The sequence below is a fragment of the Talpa occidentalis genome, unplaced genomic scaffold (assembly GCF_014898055.3).
Source record: "Talpa occidentalis isolate TD23 unplaced genomic scaffold, MPIMG_talOcc4v2.1, whole genome shotgun sequence".
Classification (NCBI taxonomy): Eukaryota; Metazoa; Chordata; class Mammalia; order Eulipotyphla; family Talpidae; genus Talpa; species Talpa occidentalis.
The window spans coordinates 50,409,486-50,431,800 of NW_026555331.1; the positions used below are offsets into that span (position 1 = coordinate 50,409,486).

The 22,315-nt window shown below is 39.5% G+C and overlaps 2 protein-coding genes across 5 annotated transcripts in view; both read left to right on the forward strand.

The window, feature by feature from the left end:
* The first annotated feature begins 546 nt into the window (after window positions 1-546).
* On the forward strand, window positions 547-3,902 carry RPL7 (ribosomal protein L7). The gene is made up of 7 exons (XM_037505332.2): window positions 547-602; window positions 1,362-1,509; window positions 1,716-1,882; window positions 2,409-2,546; window positions 2,665-2,774; window positions 3,083-3,292; window positions 3,599-3,902. Exons 1-6 carry the CDS (start codon window positions 589-591, stop codon window positions 3,289-3,291), a joined length of 786 nt encoding a protein of 261 aa, XP_037361229.1. The 5' UTR covers window positions 547-588; the 3' UTR covers window position 3,292; window positions 3,599-3,902.
* A 4,518-nt stretch (window positions 3,903-8,420) lies between these two features.
* Window positions 8,421-22,315, forward strand: part of CUNH8orf89 (chromosome unknown C8orf89 homolog) — a 33,166-nt gene continuing 19,271 nt past the window's right edge. For 3 of the 4 annotated variants that reach the window (XR_008550635.1, XM_054692182.1, XM_054692183.1), the window contains exon 1: window positions 8,421-8,627. The gene's annotated coding sequence lies outside the window, so the exon portion shown is untranslated. The remainder of the gene's footprint in view (window positions 8,628-22,315) is intronic. The other variant, XM_054692181.1, reaches the window with a different exon arrangement.

Here is a 22,315-nt window from a genome sequence, read left to right on the forward strand (position 1 = left end):
GCGCCAGTCTGACTAGGGTTGGCAGCGAGCCGAGAAGGCGGTCAAAAGCCGGGTCTCGGGAGCGACTTAGAATCACAGCTAGCTCTTTGGGACGTAGGTCAAAAGACGCTTTTTCCTGGCTGGCATCTACAGCGCGATGATAGCCTACAGTCCCGGTAAAGGGTTGCCTTCCCACCGAGGGGGAAGGGGGAAGAGGGCGGGCAGGGGAAATGATGCATGCTGGGATTTGTAGTTCGCAGCCGTGAGGCGTGCATTTGCATACATTACTGGGTGGCATTCCAGTCGTATCCTGTCAAGGCAGCCTAGGCACTAGGACCCCTAGTAGTCAAGGTGTCAGCGTTCTTAACTCATGTCATATTGATTAAAGAGTCTAATCGATGCATGCATTATCCGTACACATTTTACCCAAAACTTAATCTTAAGAGGCAGAATCAGGCGATTCTTAACTTCGCGTCTGTAAAGCGAGTTCTCAGTTCTGCATTCTTTTCTGGCTTATCCTGGGACACCTATGAGTCGCGGGGCTTCGCTCTCGCCCTCTTTAAGTGGACAGTGCGCATGCGCTAACTTCCTCTTTTTCCGGCTGGAACCATGGAGGGTGCAGAGTAAGTTGCTTCTCGGCCTGTGGAGAATCTTTCTCCATCCCCGAAACCAGAGACCCTTAGTCTCAATCCCCCCCGATCCAACTGTAGCGTGTACACTTGCCCACTTATTTGTGTGTTTGTGACGCTCTGTGACATGAGCGGTGGCCCCAAGAGAAGATGGTATGCCTGTAGTCTTAGGGCGGGGGTTTTGGAGATACGCGGAATGAGGTATTGAGGGCTGGCTACGTGTGGTATCGGCCGCTTGAGTTGAAGTGCACATTACCGTCTTTTGAGAGGCGCAAAATCTGAACTGAGTTCGTCTTTGGCTGGCAGTAAACCCCCCTCACCCTTGTCCCCGCCATCAGGCCTTTGGGCTCAGCATGTGGAGTTTGAGACTTGAACCTGGATCAGGGTGATGGTTTGGTTTTTGTTTTGTTTCTTTTAAGCATACTAAGCCTACGTTTATATTCGTTAAAAGTCTCGGTATCGGTGTCCTGCAGAAATCTCAGTATACACTTTGTTACTTTACCGTGCATGTTTTTTATCGTGGGAGGCTAGGGCTCGTCGTGGTTAGGTGTGGATTGTTCTTGTGACTGCCGTGTAAGCAAAGTGGTCGGTGAAGACGTTGACATGGAGATTCTCCTAGAATCTGTATCTCACCGCAGCATGCTAGAGCAGTTGATACTAGTGGTCAGGGCCAGCGACTGTTTTGTTAAGTACAGAATGGGAGTGATAAAGATCTCTGAGCTGTTACTAAGGTTATCTGTTTGCTCATGACAGGGAGAAGAAGAAGAAGGTGGCTGCTAAGCCACAAACTCGAGAGAAGAAAAAGAAGGTTCCTTCTGTGCCGGAAACCCTTAAGAAAAAGCGAAGGAATTTTGCGGAGCTGAAGATCAAGCGCCTGCGAAAGAAGTTTGCCCAAAAGATGGTAAGTAAACTTTTTTAAAAAACATTTGGCTTGTGAGAAGCTGGTGCACATTAAAAATAGGATGGATGTTCTTAGTAAGATATCTTCACCTGCTGTACAATCCACACCTAACCCTAGCCTCCCACGATGTTGCTAATAGAACTGATACTGCTGATTGTAATTATGAATTAAAAAATCAGATGAGTAATTGATCCTTGGTTTTTCAGCTTCGAAAGGCAAGGAGGAAGCTTATCTATGAAAGAGCTAAGCACTATCACAAGGAATATAGGCAGATGTACAGAACTGAGATTCGAATGGCCAGGATGGCAAGAAAAGCTGGGAACTTCTACGTACCCGCGGAACCCAAACTGGCATTTGTCATCAGGATCAGAGGGTAAGTTCAGTGTTTATTGCATGTTGATTTTAAAGGGAAAGCTGTGGGATTCCAGCAAAACTTCACATTACTTCTGGGTGGTTTGATGCTGAAACACTGTAAGACAATATTTTGGGGGAAGCTAGAAAGAGGGGTTTATATTAATAGTTAAGTTGCAGACTATGCCCAAATGCCCTATTCATTTTCTAGTTGAACACTTGCCCTCCATCCTGGGGATTAATTTCAAAAGTAGCTAAAATGTCTGTATAAGTACTACCACAAGGATGTTAAAACTAGGAAGTCTTGAAGGGGCTAGGGGAATCTTAAATGTCAAATGTGTGTGGTTGTCATACTTGGATGAGGCAAGGTATTGGAGGTAAAAAATGTTCTAGCTGACTAAGGAAAATACTCTTGTAACATGAGAGGATTCCTTTTATTAGGTGAATCTTGTGTTGTCCAAAATTATGATGGTTTTTATAATAGTTTCCTGTCCTTTACTAGTGAAAATTCTGACTAAAGCCAAATGAACTTTTTGTCTTTACTGCAGTATCAATGGTGTGAGCCCAAAGGTCAGAAAGGTGTTACAGCTTCTTCGCCTTCGTCAGATCTTCAATGGTACCTTTGTTAAGCTCAACAAAGCTTCAATTAACATGCTGAGGATTGTGGAGCCATATATTGCATGGGGGTAAGTTTAATATTTCCTTTGCTTTCTGTTTGGTAGGTTGGCTATATTAGCCAGATGAATTTTAGGGGGTTTGAAGATGATAAACTGTTAGATCATTCGCATGTTTTTTATACTTCAGGTATCCAAACCTTAAGTCAGTAAATGAATTGATCTATAAGCGTGGTTATGGCAAAATCAACAAGAAGAGAATTGCCCTAACAGATAACGCGTTGATTGCACGATCTCTTGGTAAGTGCTCCGTAGTTGAAGAAAAATTTCCATATTAGAAGCATTCAAATCAAAGGTTGTACTTCTCAAAACTTGTCACCCTGCTTTTCCTACTACTGTGCCCCTTTCCATAATCACTTCAGTGCTTAAGACTAAGACATGGTTTTTACTGGTTTGAACTTGACCTTTAAGTAAAGCCATTTATTTCACTTTGTTTCTTTACTCTTGATTTGTTTTCTAACTGTCCCAACCTGTATTTGCTTGCTGACTGCATTAGATTTCATTATCTTTAAAACCATTAAATTTTAATAACTTTATAAAATGTTTAGGTAAATATGGCATCATCTGCATGGAAGATCTGATTCATGAGATCTACACTGTTGGAAAACGCTTCAAAGAGGCAAACAACTTCCTCTGGCCCTTCAAATTATCTTCTCCACGAGGTGGAATGAAGAAGAAAACCACCCATTTTGTAGAAGGTGGAGATGCTGGGAACAGGGAAGACCAGATCAACAGGCTTATTAGAAGGATGAACTAAGGTGAGCACAGCATCCTGACAAAAATTTACTTAGTGCTAGCAAAAAAGTAGTGATAAGCTCAACTGCTTCCTTTATTGATAGTAATTTGGTTGTTATGATCCATTTTTTTAGTGGGGAAAGATACCAACCATTTAATATGACAATGGTTGATTTGGTTCCTTTTTTTGACAACATGAGGGAAGGAAACCTACCTTTTTTTCTACTTAAAAATGAAAAATAGTTGGTATTTCCTTACAACTTGAGTGATTTATGTTAATTTTTAATTATTGAGTTGGCTTCTTTAATAAGTTTTGTTTTTTCTTTCAGGTGTCTGCCATTGATTGTTTTTGTAATCTGGTCAGTTAATGTTTATTAATAAACAGTGACTGCTTTCAAATTGAAATGGAATGTTGTCTTGGTGACTTTTGTTTTTCTTTGCTATTCCTTAAGGCAAATCTGCGATGAAATTAAATCAACCTAGTTGCTTGCCAATCAGGGTTTCAGGTTGAATCTTGTGAAAAACACTCCCTTTAATATTTGTTAAAAGACTTATGTTCAAAAGAGAAAACTTAGATTTTCACTGAATTGTGCTGTTGAGTTAGCGAAAGGTCTAAGGACGGTCTATTCTAAGGAAGCCTATTTGTGTAGGAAAGGTTTTAAAAGTTTAGTTTACAAATAAAAATTTTTTGCTGAAATTGCATTTTCTCAGTTTTTAGTTTGTCTATAAGTATGATGTAGATATATTTTTCTTTTGCATTCCTTTGCTTGTCTTACATTGCATTTTCTGCCCTGGTTTAGGCACATTTTTAGTAATTCTCAAGTAGTTTGTACTACGAAGGAAGAAATGAAATGTGTGTTCTTGGTTGCACGATACTTAGGAGCAGCTGAAGCACTCATGAGACTAGTGACTTGAATGGAAAGCTTTGGCATTTTGTAAGCCCTGTTTGTTTTATGTATTATCCACCAAATCTAGTGAAAGTTCTCAATGTGGAGTGTGTACTTACAACAGACACATGATAAAAGTCAGAAAGTTCTCTGGTTCTCATTGACCCCAGTGAGAACAGGATGAAACAGGTGCCTGTAGTGATTCTTTCTATGCCACTGCCCCAGAATCACTCTGAAGTATTTGAAAGTTACTAAGTAAAGATGTTTAAAATTTTTTTCATGTTTGGTTTTAAAAGCTATTTGTCCAGATTAGTGAATTTAAAGTCAGTGAATCCTGGATAGAAATTGAAATACTGTCGTTAAGAATCATTGTTACATGTTTGCATGTACCAGTGTTTTGCAAGAAATTTAGTGCCTTAGTTAACTGTTGAGTCAATATATGAGAAATAGTGCAGTAATCTCTAGATGGAACCTAAGAGTACATTTTTAAATGACCTATTTTGGTCAAAATCATATAGTCCTGAATCTTTATACATCTGTTGTCCTGAAAGGCAGAGGTGACTTAGAAGAAGGAATGTCAAATTATAATCAAGTTGTACAAACAGCATGTTGCTAACTACCTAGGCATGAGGGGGTGGGGAAAAGTTAAATATAGAGCATCCTAATTGGGATGAAAAAAGAGACACTTTATATGGAGTTAGTGGTATTAACCAAACTTTAAAAAAATTATAGTTTTAGACTCACACCAAAATTGAGTGGAATGGACAGACTAACCATATACCCTGCCCCCAAACACCCAGTTTCCCCCAGTGTTCAGTGGTACATGTTAATGATCCATGAACCTGCATTAACAAATGGTTCCCCAAAATAGCAAAGCTTTTTGAACTGGTAATGGTGTGGAGAGATTTAGGATAAAGAAATGGAGAGCGTATTTCTGTAGACACCCTCCTGTTTTTCTTCCTGGAAATACACAAATTACTTTCCAAGTAAGACCAGAGGATGGAGAAATATAAATAAGAGATTGGAAGAAAGAAATTGCAGAGGTTTAGGATTGCCATAGAAAATGCTGAAGCACTTGCTTCAGACTTGAGAAACAGGTGCTTTCATCGTGGGGTTCCGTAGAAAAATTTAAAAAAACATGCTGTCAGATGGTAATTGGAGCTGTTAGGTTTCTAGAGAGTGGTATAATGTGCTCAAAATGATTTTGAGAGCTGTTACAACCTACTGAAATACATGTTTTAACACCTTATTTTACTTAGAGAACTCATTCCTTGAAAATGGTATCACTGCCTAAAAGGGGCCACCACTAGAAGGCTAACAATCTATGGGCCACCTAATAGGTTGTTACAAAATTCCTCTCACAAGTAGTATTTCTGTTTGTACCCTTCAGAGTTCCAGCTTTATTAGGTGTTTCCCTAGCATCCTAGTCTTCTCAAGTTTAGCTGTTGCATTCACTGGTCCTTAGCCAATGCTACCTATTTATCTTTGAAGATTCCTTTGTGTGGATTGTGAGTGTGGATTAGTAGTGCTGGCGCTGGAACCAAACTTTCTAAATTGGGTCAATAATCCCATAGTTAGCAAAAGGGTGAAAAAAATGGGGGGTTTCATGAAAACTAAATGCCAGGTCATGTAACATGCTTAGGTACATGGTTGAAGTGCTAAGTAAATAAATGCTACTTAACTGTGATAAGGTAACGAGCACTTAGCATAGCATGGGGGTGCACAGATGAAATAGCTTCTGTTTCCATGTGTCAGTCTAATGGGCAAGATAGACAGCATCAATATGAGAGAAGGCTAGAGGGCTGTCTCTAATGACAACCTCTTACGGTGTCTGGGGACCACCTCCAGGGAAAGAGACAACTTACCAAACCTGCCAGAATACTGCTGTCACATAGGTACCTACTCATGAGTAGTAAATTTTACAAGGTCAGGTTTTTTTTTTTTTTTTTTTTTTTAATGCTACCCAGTACCTGACATAATGAACATTAAATATTTTGTGTCCCATTGCTGTGAAATTTACCACACACTTAAGTGGCTGGACACATTTATTGTAGAGTTAGGGAGTATTGAAGTCCGAAATCCGTTTCACTGGGCCTAAATCTGGTTATTGATAGGCCTGTCTGCCTTCTAAAGGTTCTAGGGGACAACCCATCTCCTTTCTCACTTTCTAGAAGCCACTTGCATTTCTTGGGCAGTGGTCCTTCCCTCCATCCTCACAGACCAGTCTGCTTCCATATTTAACGTTTCTCCAGCTCTGACAACAACTGCCTCCCTCTTATATGCAGCTCCATTGGGCAGTGCAGTTAATCTAGGTTCATCTTCCCACCTCAAGTCCCTTCAGGTACATCTACAAAATCTCTACATAAGGAATATATTGCCAGTTTCCAGGAATTACAGCAGGGAATTATTTGGGAGGACCATTTTTTGATTTTTAGTTTCTATCTCCCAGCTCTGCATTTTTTTTGTGCCTCAAAAAAAGGGTAAGCATCTAAAGTAGGGTGCTGGCCCTCTTACCTAAAAGCAGCTTGGCTTTTTTTACTCTGGAAAAGCCTGATACCGCTTTACAGAACACTTAAGAGCATCTCTGTAATACTTTTTCTGTTTACTTTTTTTCTCAGTCACTCCTCAATGCAAGTTTTGAGTTTGGGCCTTATCTATTTTACTACTTAGAAGAATGCCTGGTGCTCTGCACACCAACCTTCTCCCCTCCCCCCCTTTTTTTTTAATTGAGTGACTCCTAAGGTTAATAGCCATTTAAAAATTTGAGTCTCCAGGTGTTGCTCTGCTCACTACCCATCCTTTAGTACATGTGGTCCTTGTGGCTGGTGATGAACTGGTGAGAGGAGTGAGAGTTGAAAATTGGGCTTGTGGGTATATATATATTTTACACTGGAGAACTCAGACTCAGAGTTGAGTATTATGTAGAGAGAATCTGCTAGAACATTTAGGAAAACATGGGTGATTCCTCTTCTGAGGATTGGGAAGTTTCACAAAGGAGGTAGAATCTGGATGCCTACTGATGGGCATGGAGTTGAGAAAGCATGTCAGTGTGATAGCCAAGAGGATGTGATAGCAAAACTTGAAAACCACTTAAAAATGGAGTGGAGTGCTAGTGTATAGCTTAGTCCAAAGTTACTCTAGGTGGGTGGTTTTCCACTTTGATCTCAACCCCAGGCCTAAATCCTATATTGATTTTTGGGCTACACTCCAGACTTTTTTCTTCTGGGTTCTCCAAGTAATCTTTTCATGCTCAGCCTATTCTAGCGTGCCAGTACCTTTCTTTATATAAGTATACCACAAGTAAGGATCACACAAGTAAGTTGTGCAGTATTAGGTTGCAGGTCTAATTTGAATTGATTTTAATCAGAAGAGCTAGGAAAGATTAGTATCAAATATACTGAAAACAGAAAAGTGGTATCTTAAAAGCAGTTAAGTTTTGCCGAACCCTAAAACCATTATTATGAGGTATGAGATTGCATCTTTACAGGGGGTCAAGAAATGGAGGTAAAGGATTTAGAATATAATTTGGCATGAGTATAGATGTTAAGATCACAAAGTGTACGTCAGGATGTTAGGCTTCCTAGCTCGGGAGCCACTCACCTAACATTTCACCGAAGAACCCTAAGGAGTCAAAGAACATGGAATTTGGCTAGGCTGGGTGAGAGAACTCGAGTGACCATGTCACTTACCTAAGATTGGGCTAATCGGGTATTGCTGGACTATTATTTGGAAGGTGCCGTCACATCAGTACTCTGGAAAGCCTTCTTAGTTTGAATTGTAAAAATGCAACCCGGAGAACTGGACATCAAACTTGTTCGACTGCCCGCTACCCAACCTGTGGTGCGTGGCTTGATTTTGGTGCCCGACTCTCTTGTCAAGACTCATCTCTATTAACCCAGCCCTGTTTCAGCGCCCTCCTCCCACCCATTTTGTAGCGGTGACCCAGCAGGCTGCAGGATTTACAGTACTTGTTGAGTGAGTCCTAGAGGCCTCCTAAGTCATCCAAGTACCTTCCTGGCACTGCACCCTAATACTTGTCCCCTTCTGCGGAAGCTCCCGGTGCCTAGCAACCAGCGCGCGTCTGGCGGGTGGGGTTGCAGCTGCTGGAGCTACGGTTGCCGAGCTGATCTCCGGGACTGACCGGGCTGAGCCGCGGGCGCGCAGCGCTCGTGAGCATCGCGGGGCTGCCGGCAGCCGAGCATGCTCACCCTGAGAGCGGCGCCAGGGCTGGCGCCAGTGCTAGCGCCAGCGCCGGGCGGTCGGTCCTGCCCCGCCGCCGCAGCCAGTACCGCAATAGTGCCGGGCTGACCCGGGAACTGGTCTCGGTGGCTGGCCAACCCTGGCTTCCGCGCTGTTCGCTGCCCCAGCTTCCCTCTCTGACCCCACTGCCGGAGACTCACATCTGGGGGCCGCCACCGCAGCCCAGGCGCTCGAAGAAGCTTCTCTCTTCCTCAGTGGAATTGCCTGGACAGTGAGTGTGGGCTGTCAGCTGGTCTCCAGGGGAGGCGGGGCGGAGGGGATCCAGAGGGGCCCAGAAGGGCCAGGGGACCTCGCAGGGCCAGAGTTGAAAGGGGAGGTCGGACCTGGAGGTCCATTAGTCCTGGCTTCTCCGAAGAAGAGAAACTAGCCTTGTGAGGCACATGGGTCCCACCAAGGAATCTCTAGAGGCTTTTTGAGAGGGGCAGGGGAAGACCGCCGCTGAGGATCTGACCAAGGTTGCCAGGTGGGGTCGGTTGGGAGTTGGGTGAAGGAGAATGGAGCGAAACCTTGGGAAGAGGGCCTGCTTGCCAGATCTTTCTTCTTTCCTCCTGTACACACACATTAGTCTTAAAGGTTCACCCTCCATTCCTCCCAGGGCTCAAACTGAAGAGATGGGAGAATGTGCTTACTTCCTTCCTTTGCAGCTGTCTCTTTTACCCACACTTGTACCCAGCCATGTTGTCTAGGACTTGGGATACTGATCTTATTAATTAGATGGTCCTGACCCGGTTTTCATTGCCCACTTCACTTTGTACCATTTCTGACTTACCTATGATATGTTTATTACTGTTTTCATGAGGGATTAAAACACTAGAAGAGATTTGTGTAATGTGGGTAGCCTAACCTATTATACTATCATTTTCTCCTTCAATCTTTTCGGGATAAAGATATGAAATTGTGGAGTCTCTCCAGACAAGTGCAATTCTGCTACCAATTCAGCAGATTGTGTTCTGAAGCTCAAGAAACCCTGCTCTTTGTCTTTGTTTTTTGTTTTTTTGTAATTTATTTATTTATGCAGGCAAGCGGTGTGGGGTGGGGGGCACGGTGGGGTGGGGGGCGGTGAGAGGATTTACCAGAGACAGTGGGGAGCAGAACAGGGTGATGTACTGAAATACACTGCTGAGGGGAGCAATGGGCCAGACAGGAGAGGTCTGCTGCGTTATGTAAGTAGTTCCCTGGCCAGGAATTGAACTTGTGGTGCAGAGGCTATGGATAGCTTCATAGTGCTGTGCTTAACCCCTTGGGCCACCAGGGAGGACCTGCTCTTTGTCTTTGATTGCTTATCTACCTTGCTCATGAGTTTATATCTCCCATTACAATGGATTTTCCTCTTTTTTCCTTTTTTTCCAAGATTTATTTATTTATGCATACAAGAGCTGGGGTATAGGCCAGAGGTGAATGGTGGGGGGAGCAGGGTGTCAGAGGATTCACCAGAGACAGAATGGAGAGCAGAACAGGCAGAGTGACTGAAATACACTGCTGAGGGGAGTAGCAGGTGAAAGAGGAGAGGTCTGCTGCTCCATGTGGGTTACCTCCCTGGCCAGGGATCAAACTGGTGCTGTAGTGACTGCAGATTGCTTCATAGTGCTGACACTTAACCCCTTGCACCATCAGGGAGGCCCTACAATGGATTTTCTTTAAAAAAAATACTTCTGATAGAAAGTTCTTAGATTTTGAAAATTTAAATACACTTAAAACATTGCTATTTTTCATTTATATAGCACAGAGGATATAGTTAGAGGTGAAATACCTCTTTATTTCCCACTCCTTTCTTTATAACACTTTCTTGGCATTAATTTAATGTTTATCCTTGCATTCATTGTTCATTTGTTTTTTAATCACCAATGGAATCATATATATTTTTTTTGAGAATTTGTCTTTTTCACTTAAGATATGTTGAATACCTTTCATATCAATTTACTTAGCTTGGCACTGAAAATCTCACATATATACCATAGTGATGAATGATAATATGGTATATACATAAATGTATCGTAACTTATATAACCATTCCTCCTTGAGATCGGTTCTAGTTGCTCCTTACTACAAACAGTACAGCAGTGAAATAATACTGTTATATGGGAACAGTTCTGTAAGATAAATTTCTTAGAGCAAAATTGTTGGGTAAGATATGTACATTAAAACATTTTGGTAAAAGCTTGCCTTCTAAAAAGTCTTTACTAATTTACTTTTCCAAGCATAGACTGTGGTGAGAAAAAACTGTTTACTCTTACTTTAAAATAATGTTAATAATAATTTCCATTTATTGTTTACTGTATGCCCAGCATTGTGCTGAACAAGCTATATGCATTTTCTTTTTTTTCCCACCACCATCCCTTATATGACCTTGATCTTTCTCCCTCTGCCTTCATCTTATCCTCAGAGCCCTCACTTTGTTTATTAATGTCTGCTAGTTTTTGCAAGTATTTTTGTCAAATCATCTGTTATGTAAATGTCCAGGATTTTTTTTTTTCATTCTGACTTGCTTTACTGTATAATTCCCTTGAACTCCCTCCATTTTTGCTGTAAATGACTGCATTTTACCTTTCCTTATGACTATTATTCTATAGCAGGGGTATATCACATCTTATTGATCTGATTGTTTATTGATAGACATTTAGGCTGTTCCCATGTCCCAGCAAATGTAAATAGTGTTGTAATAAGCATTATAGACCATTTAGTTTTTTTCATTGATCATGCCCTAGAGTGGGATTGCTGGGTGATACAATATTTCCATTTTCAGTTTTTTTTTTTTAAAGATTTATTTATTTATGCATACAAGAACTGAAGTACAAGCCAGAGGTGGGGGGTGGGGGTGAGGATTCACCAGAGACAGAGTGGGGAGCAGAACAGGCAGATGTACTGAAATACACTGCTGAGGGGAGCAGCGGGCGAATCAGGAGAGTTCTGCAGTGCCATGTGGGTAGCTCCCTGGCCGGGGATCAAACTTGTGCTGCAGAGGCTGCGGATAGCTTCATAGGTTGCATCTTAACCCCTTGCGCCACCAGGGAGGCCCCTCCATTTTTAGTTTTTTAAGATGAATCCAAATTGTTTTTTTTAACAGTTGCAACAGTTTACATTCCCATCAACAGGGTAATAGGGTTTTTCTTTCTCCACATCATCTCGATCACTTGTTGGGGATCTTTTTAATTTGAGCCATTCTTACAGGTGTGAGATGGTTTCTCATTGTGGTTTAAAGCTGCACCTCTCTTATTTGATGTGATGATGAACATTTTTCCATGTCTCTATTGGCCTTCTAGATAGCATTTTTGGTGAATTGTCTATTCATATCTTCTGCCCATTTGTTAACTGGGGTTGTTTGTTTTTCTGTTATTGAATGATATAGTTTTATATATATATGTAGCATGGAAATTAGTTCCTTGTCAGTTGTATATTATGTGAATATTATTTCCCATTCAGTAGGATGTCTTTTTTTTTTTAACATGCATTTAAAAATTTGATCTTCACTAACTCTAAGAGAGACAGAGATACATTATTTTCTTCATGACCCTATGGTTATTGAAGGACAGAATCAAGATTGGAATCCAGGTTCATTTTATTCCAATCTTGTGTTCTTTTTAGGATTTGAATTTTTGCCCGGTTGTTGACTGAGGAATGTGTTTCATTTGGGTTGTTAGAGAATTGAGGTTATGTATTTATATTATAGTATTATTAGTAGTCCCTTTCTTTGCTAACACCTGTAGAATTGGACTTGTTCTAATGCTTCCTATGATTTGGTTCTTCTAGATTGCCTCTCCAATCACTTCTCTGCCTTTTCTTTATCTTCCTTGTGTTTATTTCAAGGAAAGCCCTGGTTTTCTTCTTTCTCTCAAATCTCCTTTGGCACCTTTAACCCAGTCTCCAAACTCAATTCTTTCCAGTTAAATAGATAACTCTTAACATTTTCATTGCCCAATCAACACTATACTGTTCAAGTCTTAATACAGAGATTCAGGTTATATATCTCCGCTTTGATGTCCTATGTTATCTAAAACTGAATTCCTCCTCCCCCAGACTAACACTGAATTTAATTCATGGTTCCATAATTCTCTTACATAGTCAGCCTAGTTCACATCCCCAGCCATAGTTGATTGCTTTTTTTTTGCTCAACCCTTAAATCATTTGTCAGTCTTGCAGTCCCACTGCTCCTACTCTAAGCACTCTGGGCTGTTACTGGAGTCTCTTGGCTCCAGTTTCTACCAGATTAATCTTCCTAAAGCTTAGCTGTGAATATGCCACACCTTTGTTTAAAAGTCTTCAGTGACTTCTCATCACTCAAAGAAGAAAGCACAAACCTCTTTGGCCAGCATTCAAATTTTTTTTTTAAAGATTTATTTATTTATTTATTTATTTATTTATACAAGCACTGGGTACAGTAAGAAGCGCGGGAGGGCGAGAGAATTCACCAGAGTCAGAGCGGAGAGCAGAGCAAGCAGATCGACAAAGTACACTGCTGAGGGGAGCAGCGGGCGGCAGGAGAGGTCTGTGTGCCATGTGGGACCCTCACCCGGTGGCCAGGTATCGAACCAGCACTTCAGAGGCTGCGGGCAGCTTCGCAACCCATCACTCAACCGCTGCGCCACTGGGGAGGCCCCAGCATTCAAATTTGTCTGTGATTTCACCCCAGTCTACATTTTATTATTTTTTCCAGTACCCTTATCTGAATCCCTCTTTCCAGACAAGTCAAAAATTCATATTCTATTCTCCATCACATCTTTCATATATCTGTATCTATCCATATAGATATAGATATAGATGTAGATATAGCTATATATATATATATATATCTTCTTGGATATATGTCTATCCACATTTCTGTCTAAATTCTATTTATATATAATTTCCTAGTTTCTTCCAATTGTTTTTTTAATTTCCATGTGAAAATAACATCTCCTGCCTTTAAATCCTCTCATATGATGATGATGGTGGTGTGTGTGTGTTTATCCCCCGTAAGGCTACAATTTGTATTTTGCCTTATAGGATAGTTGTGTAAGTGACTTGTTTTTCAGAATCTCTAATTTGTATTTGTTAGGCCATGGCACATTCACATCAACTTGTACAAGCATAGTACAAGCATAGTAAATATATTTGAGAAAGTAAGCTATTACATTCATACTTGGGAATACAAAAGTGCATTTCACTGGCTTTAATAACAAACAGATCTCAATATTTTAGTGATTTAACATTCAGAAATCTGTTTCTGGCTCACATTACAGTTCCAGGCAGTTGTTCCTGGTCAGAAGTCTTCCATTTGGTAATAGGACTCAGGCTGTGCCACTCATAAGTCTTCACCTTAGTCTAATGGAAGCCAGCAGAAGGGGAAGGAGAATTTGTGGAGAAAGCGGACCTGTTCCTTAAAAGCTTCTTGCAGAAAGTGCTAAATATGACTTTCACTTATATTTCAATCACAGGGAAGTAGCCCTTTACAGGAACAACTCTATTCTGAGAGAAGAATTTTTGTGGACATTCAGCCTTGTATGCAACATTAATTTTTACTTATCAAAACCTGTGGGACTTAACTTGAATTCCCTTGCTCAAAAACAAAAGGAAAATTCTACTTGCCCAGTCAGGTTAGGTTAGCAAAGTCTTAGTTATACCTCAGAATTTGAACATAGGTTTATCTTTAGTATTTATCATAACGAACTGTTATTGCTTACCTTGTTCCCCCAATAGACTGTATGCTTTTGTATCTTAATCATTTTTGTATTGTAACTTCTTAAAAAGTAACTGGCATTGTGAATGAATAACTAGCTTTCATTGAATATACAACTCATCTTTATGTTCACTTGATAATTACTTTGGTTTAAACAAAGTTAAACCTAAGATAATCTTAACCATCTGCTGTTGGTGTTTGGATTATTATTATTTTTTTTTGGTGTTTGGATTATTTTTAGCCTTCTTTCTCTTCTATTATAAAGATTTGGAATCTTTGAAGACAAATATTTATACCCATCCATCATTATTCTTTTAGGATAATATTCCCGGAAGTAGAATTGCTGGGTCAAGAGTATATGAGAGCTTGATTCTGCCCTGCAATATTACACTGTTACATACATTGAGTGCCTGTTTCTTTGAACCCCATCTTACACTGTCTAGTGTTAAAGAAAAAATCCTTGCCATTTTGATTGGGGAAAAAAATAATACCTCATAATAATACTAGAGAGGATAAGCTTTTATTGATCATTTTTATTTTTTCTGTAATGAGTATTCTGGCTTTTAATTAATATACTCTACAGGGTTTGTGTTCTTTTTGATTTGTAAGTATCTTCTTATATAAAGATACTTTACATAAAAGTATACTTTATATAAAAGAATCTCAGTTCTTTTATCATTTTTTGAAGTGTGACATGAGCTTACATAGAAGGGACTCCTTTCTGCTTCAATATATTTCAAATGCAGACCAGGCTAGAATAAGATAATTTAATTTGTGTGACTAAGCCAGGAACCAAAAGAAGAAGATTCCAGGTGCCATAAATGAAGGAATGTTCATAAGGAAGTCACTGTTGAGCATCTGCTGAAAGCTGGAATTTACAGCTTTCAGTTACTATGACTCTATCACTCATTTCTCCCAAACTTAGTTGTGCCAAAGATTTATTGTGCTCATGGATTCTGTGGGTCTGGAATTTGGACAATGAACAGCAGGGATAACCTGGCTCTGCTTTACAACATCTGGGGCCTCGGAGGGATGTTTTGAAGCCCTGGGGTGGAAATCACCTTGAGGGATCACTCACTCCCTTATCTGGTGCTTGAGGCTGGTCATAGACTGCGACCCGAACTTTAACTGTCAGCTAGGAGATTTATATGACCTCTTTCTGTCCCTGGCTTCCTCACATGATGGTGGCCTGGAGTCAAAGGTAAGTGTCCCAAGTGAATGAACCAGTGGAAGTTGTTGAAACAGTGCAATTCGTGTCATCTTTGATAACCTTGTCACTTTGACTGCATTTTATTGACTGAGGAAGTCAGTTTCAGAGAAGAAAACACAGACTTCATCTCTTGATGGAGTAGAGTCAACATCTCATTGGAGAAAAAACAAGTGAGAGTACATATACTTAGTGTAGCCGTCCTTGAAAATACAACCTGCCCCAAGGACCTTGACACAGAGAAAACTTAAAAAATGCTCTTTTTTCCCCCTGTTGTATAACATTAGAGACAAACCATTTAACCCCCACCCCAACTTCAGTTACTTAATTAAAACACTGAGTAAGTCTCTTGCAGATCTATGACTCAGTGATTTATATTCAAGCAGTTCTTCTATTTTCAGGTAATAATTTCAATTCAGACAGCAGTAAGGTATTCTTTTTATACATATAGACTTGACTTTGAAAAGTAATTATTACTCTAATAAATTTTCAGTAACTTTCACTTTTCGCCTTGCTTATTTTTAGATTTGGCTAAGAGATGAGGGAGTATTGATAATTCTAATCCTAAATTCTTTAAGAATAGATTGTGTTACAATGGCTAAGGTTGTTTTTAAAATGAACATTTTAAAATAGTTTTCATTTCACTGGATGCTTCTGTTCCCCATCACTAAGAAATTTAAAGGCGTTTTTTTCATACTATAGGTTCATAATAAAGGTCCTTAATTAAGTTGAACAGCTTTCCATGAACATATTAGTGTTACTTCAGTGTTTTTCATCTCTGTTAATAGACACCTCCTACCTTCTTAACACCTTCAAAGTATAGGCAAATTTAACCAGATCGCTATTTTGAAGCCACATTTTATTACAATAAAATGATTTTAGAATTTTGCTTTTAAAGCAATATGCTCACAGTGTTAAGAAGTGCTAATCTTAAAAGAGCAATATGATCAAAGCTATAACTTTTTTATAATCTGTTTCCAATCTTATATTGAGTTATTATATCATGTGATTCTCTAAATTAGCTGGGTTTTAAATTTGCATCATTGCAGAAGACAGCAGTACCTAAGTCTAGATAAACAATAGATGATTTTAAATCTACCCACATATAGTCAGTGTTCTGAGTAGTTTGATGGATGAATTTGCCATGTGACAGATGAGTGTCTTTGAGGGGAATTGTAGCTCAGATTAATAGAAGGCTCTCTGGCACAATATCTCTGCCGCCACTTCTTACTATCATTTCAGCTCATACTCCTGATAATTCAAATTTTCCTGTTGTAGGGGTTTGGAAAGTTTCTCTATTATAACAGAGACTATTGTTGCAATGTGATTTATTATAGTGGTTTTTGACCTATAGTTAACTGACAGGTTTTCATATTGCTTGAAATTTTAGGAGAGAAACTAATTGCCAGTTTTTTCAGGAAGATTTGTGTAATCATATTGAAAAAATCTGTGATACTCATCACTCCTTTTGTTCAAATTCCAATGGACCATGATTAATAATTTCCTGTATTACATTATCTGATGTGGAGTGAGGGAATGACATGTTCTGACTAAATTTCAAAAAGACATATTGCCTTAGCCAGACTAAGTGTGGCAGGACAGCTAGTTTTCTCACAGTGCCTATTCCTTCCTCTTTCTCAGAAAGGACTGCGATTTTTAGCTGGGTACCTAATGCCCAGAATAGATTTCATTTTTTACAGTTTGGGATGGCTCTGCAGCTACATTCTGACCAATAGGATAATAGGAGAATTGTATGCGTGACCTTAAAGAGAGGGAGAATGCTTATCTCTTTCCCCTTACTTCTTCCTGTACACTTGAGTCTAGTTTGTTTGTTTGGTTGTTTATTTATTTTCAATTATGGAAAATACTTTACATATCCAAAAGTAGAAAAAATTATATAATTAAATCCAATGTACCAGTCATAACAATTAGAAACTGTCTGATCTTGTTTCATAAATATTCCCACAACTGTCTTCCTCTTATGCCCATTATATTGAAGCAAATCTAAAATGTGGTATAATTTTATCCATTAATAATTCAGTATGCAGCTCTAAAGATAAGAATGCTTGTAAACACAAACCACTGTTTGAAAAACAAAACATGACTATACTTAAAAGATTAATCATAATTCCCTACCAAATATCATGAGTGCTCTAATTTTTCTGCTTGTTTAAGTTATCTTGTTTTTACAATTTATCCTAATGAAGTCCATATATTGCAACTATTTTGTGTCTCTTAACTATAATCTATAGATTATAATCCTTTAATCTATAGATTTTTCCCTCTCCCTTCATTTTGTTTATAACAGTGTATTGACTAAAAGAATCAGATTATTTGTCCCAAGCCAAAATGATACAATCTGTTTTTGCTGATCGCATTCCAGGGATGCCTTTTAAGATATCCTTTTGTCCCCTGTATTTCCTCCAAATCAGTAGCTAGGTCTAAAAGCTTCATCAGAATGCTTAAAAACTTACAAAGAAGAGGCCCAAAATGGAGTCCTTCATGCCAGGCTCCCATCTAGACTTAATACCTAATCTCAGTACAGTTTCAGCCTCTCCCAAAAGTGTCACCCTAAAGTAGCCTTGAATTTTCTAATCAAAACCAATGAGGTCATTACATGATAAGCCCCTCTCCCACCTTCCCTTGAAGGAAGATGGTTTTACCTGAAACAATCTTTTCCTTTGTTAATAATCTTGTCTCTCTCTCCTGTCTAGAAATGTCCTCCATTTTGTATACCCCTTGTAATACTAGATGCTGCTGATTCATAAATCATTTAATAAATTAGATTTCCAAATATGTGAATTTTGGTTTTTAATTATTATATATGTATATATGTGTGTGTATGCATGTGAGTATATAATATCTACTTACGTATATATATGGTGGTTATTTGGCATGAGTCTTGGTGGCATCTGGCCAGGCTTTTATTTCAGAGAAAAACCCACTTGGTGAAGCCACTTGTTTTGAAATTTTTGTCTCTGCACAGTCAAAATAATATAGGGAGCTACCAGGTGTTACCAATATTGAAAGTTTTAGTATATAGTAAATACTTTTAATACTTGTTTGCTATGCTTTTAATACTAAAATCTTACTGAATTTAGCACTGTCTTTGTTTTAGATGGCTTTTCAGAATTTTCTCCATCAAATATTAATATGAACATCAAGAGTTATTATTTTACTACAGAACTGTGAAGTTCTCAACTTTAGCTATAATATCCTTTTGGTATTTTAGGAGTTGGTTTCGAGGGAGTGAATAAATTTTTTTTTATGTCTGCTTGTTTGTGGCATTTAAAAACAATGTCTCCAACCCATATTTTATATTGGCTATGACATTGTTATCCCAAACTCATATGTCAAAGTCCTAATCCCAACCTCAGAATGTGACCTTATTTGAATTAATGTAATTGAGTTAGTGTGACATTACTAATATGACCAGAGCACTTATAAAAAGGGGAAATTTGGACACAAAGAGGGAAGACAATGAGAAGACAAAGAAAAAGACAGCCATCTACAAGTCAAGAAGAGAGGCCTGGAATAGATCCTTCACATAGAACCCTTGTAAGGAACCAATCCTGTCAACACGTCGATTATGAACTTCTAGCCTCCAGAACTGTGAGACATAGATTCCTATTGTTTGAGCCTCCTGGCCTGTGCCATACTTTGTTATGTCAGCCTTACAAAACGAATACATGCTTTTATGTGCTTTTTTCTTATTCCCTTCACTACTATTTGAATATACACTTAATACCCTATCTTTTTGATTTTAAAAAGCAGTTGTTCTTGATCCTCTTCCATTGCCCCAAGAAAATGCTTAGTTTTCTCCTTTGTGTTTCCAGGGTATTTGCTCTGCTTTTCAATGTAAACTTAGTTACTAAAATAGATGGTGGGCTAGATTCGACCTGAGGACTGCAATTTGCAGACCCTGGGATTAAAGTACAGGGGAGGGGCACTGTCTAGTGACAAGACTGCAGATGGTGGGTTGGGAACAGTTGCTGTATGCAAAACTAAATAATTTGTCAAATAGAGTTCAGAGTTTTTTTCCAAAGACTAGTGTCAGAGACAGATATTAAATAATCACAAATAAATATATGATTATATACCAAGAAAAATGTGCTGAAGAAAATGATAGGATGCTATTAACAAGACAGAAAGTCTTTTTCTAATCTTGAAAATCCCCCAAATTGGAAAAAGTTCCCCTGAAGAAATGTCATTTGAGCTGATATCTGAAAGATGATAAGGAGTTATTTATGCAAGGTATAAAAGAAGATATTCTGTGTGTCCAGAGTCCCTGAAGTAGAAAAATGCTTGCCTTTCCTCCCAACTCCCACATGATATTGAAGAATGCTTGTGTGGTTATTATAAAGGAAGGGGAGACTGGAATGAGAAGAAGGTAGAGAGCCAGGCAAAAGGCTAACCAGGCATTTCTTTAGCTCAAGAACACTTGAAAAGCTATTGAGGGTTTTGAGCAATTGAGTGACATGAAAGATCACTACTGTGTGGATAATGGATTAATTAAAAGGGAAGAGAGGGCTGAATTTCCCTCACTGGTTCAGGAGTGCTGAAGAAATTTCTTATATGAGTATGTTTTGTTATGTGCGACATCATGTTGGATAATATCAGTCTTCATTAAAACCACGTATCTGCCATAAATTCACCCCTGTAAACCACCATAGTGACTGTTGCAGGATGACATCAGATTTGAATGTTAGGCATAACATTGTAAGTATAGTGAATAGCGTCCAAATTATCATCTAAGTAAGAACATCCACAGGACTCAGAACATATTTGGGACTCTCAGTTATGACAGAGTATACATTGGTGAGGACCAAGAGGAAGGCAGATTCCCTATCCTGGGCTAAGGGTTCTACAACTGGAATAAAAACTAGCATTCTGGTTATCATTTTCTATGTCATGATGATTCCCCAAATGAATGGGGAAAAACATTTTAGCAAGCTACCTTAAGATAGAAGATCTTCCTGGATTGCTTCCATCTCAGAATTCTGTGAGAAATCATGTAGCATATCCATTAACCGCTGAAAAGCCTGGACAAATGCTGGCCAGCTCCTTAAGGTGATGCTAGAAGAACCAAGAGGTGGTTGAAATGTATTGTCTCTTCTGTTTCCTTATCGCTCTATTTCCCTTTTTCTCTCCATGTGTAGGGAGATAAGAGAAGAGGTAAAAATTATGAAAAAAGTGAAGAAAACTTCGTTAAAGTTTTGAACACACATTTTAGGCTGGGGGAATTTGAGTGGATAGAAAGAAGTTAAGAACTTAATCCAGGAGGGAAGTAGAGAGGAACTTGGTCTGGGGTGGGAATGCAGAGAGGTGGACTGATTAAGAGATACTTAGGAAGTAAGAACAACAGGTTTAGCTAATGACTAGATTTAGAAGAAAAGCGAGGTATCAGTATGGGCTACAAGGTTTCAACCTTCTACAACCAGAGGATGGCTAAGTCATGTATTGTATTATGGAATATTGAAAGGAATATGCTTGATGGGGAGGCATGATATATCCAAATAAAGCTATCAAATGAACTGTTATTTATATGTGCCTATTGCTCAGAAGAGAGATCTCAAAATACAGATTTAGGATTTTTTTTTAAGTATTTTTTTTTTAAGATTTATTTTTATTTATTTATACAAGTACTGGGTACAGTCAGAAGCACCGGAGAGTGAGAGAATTCACCAGAGCCAGAGCGGGGAGCAGAGCAGGCAGAAGGACCGAAGCACACTGCTGAGGGGAGCAGCGGGCGGCAGGAGAGGTCTGTGCGCCATGTGGGACCCTCCTCCGGTGGCCGGGTTGCAGCTGGGGATTGAACCGGCGCTGCGGACTGCGGGCACCTTTGCAACCCAGCGCTCAATCGCTGCGCCACCTGGGAGGCCCTTTTTTTAAGTATTGTTTTATTTTTTATTTTTTTTAAAGATTTATTTATTTTATTTATGCAAGCACTGGGTATAGTCAGAAGCGTGGGAGGGTGAGAGAATTCACCAGAGCCAGAGCGGGGAGCAGAGCAGGCAGAAGGACCAAAGTACACTGCTGAGGGGAGCAGCGGGAGGCAGGAGGGGTCTGCACGCCATGTGGGACCCTCCTCCAGTAGCCGGGGAGCAGCCGGGGAGCAGCCGGGGAGCAGCCGGGGAGCAGCCGGGGAGCAGCCGGGGATCGAACCGGCGCTGCAGAGGCTGCGGGCAGCTTCGCAACCCAGCGCTCAACCGCTGAGCCGCCGGGGAGGCCCCAGATTTAGGGTTCTTTAAAGAAGGTTATAGAAGAGATCATCATTTTAGCCTTACTTAACTGCTTCCATTCCTTCAAACAGGACTCTGATACTGGGAGTCATTGCCTGGTAATGACATTCCATAGAGTGGCCTGACATGGACTTAGCATAAGACTTAGCTCAAGACTTATCACTTTGAAACTTTTCCTGAGAATCAAAAATTCTCTGTGCTTCCAGAGTGCTGTTGTATGCCCCCTGTTCCCTTGAGATTTACTTTAAACCCAACTGTTTCTTCCCTATTCAAAACCTTCTGATGGATTTTTCAATGCACTTAGAATAAAATCCAAACTTTTTATTATGTTGTATAAAGTCCCTAAAATAATCTGATACCTGCTATATTTACAACCACTACAAGAAATCACATTATAACAATAGTCTGTTATAATAGAGAATTTTTCCAAACACAACAGGAAAATTTGAATAATCAACATTGTATGAACTGCACTGATGCTAAGAAGTGGTGGCAGAGGTAAAGGATCTCCTTCTGTTAATCTCTTTGTACTGTTTCAATGTAACTTTTAGAAAATTTAAAATGACACTATATGGCTTGCAATGGGGATCAGATGTGAAGATTAGAGAAAAGGATTATAGAGTGCCCAACAAGGATCATAAAATAATGGATATTCTGTTAATTGTAACTGTAGTGGTTATTATCATCTTTCTGAGAGTAGAGGTCTGGTCTTGCTCAGAGTTGGGCTCTATTTAGAATTTAGTATTGCCTTGTACATAATAGACACTTAGTACATATGATTGATTGAATATATAGTA

Excerpts from the sequence above, each read along its gene's own strand:
- RPL7 (XM_037505332.2), top strand. Across the intron at positions 2,547-2,664 it reads GAGCCATATATTGCATGGGG|GTATCCAAACCTTAAGTCAG; the intron begins GTAAGTTTAATA and ends TTTATACTTCAG. Across the intron at positions 2,775-3,082 it reads GTTGATTGCACGATCTCTTG|GTAAATATGGCATCATCTGC; the intron begins GTAAGTGCTCCG and ends TAAAATGTTTAG.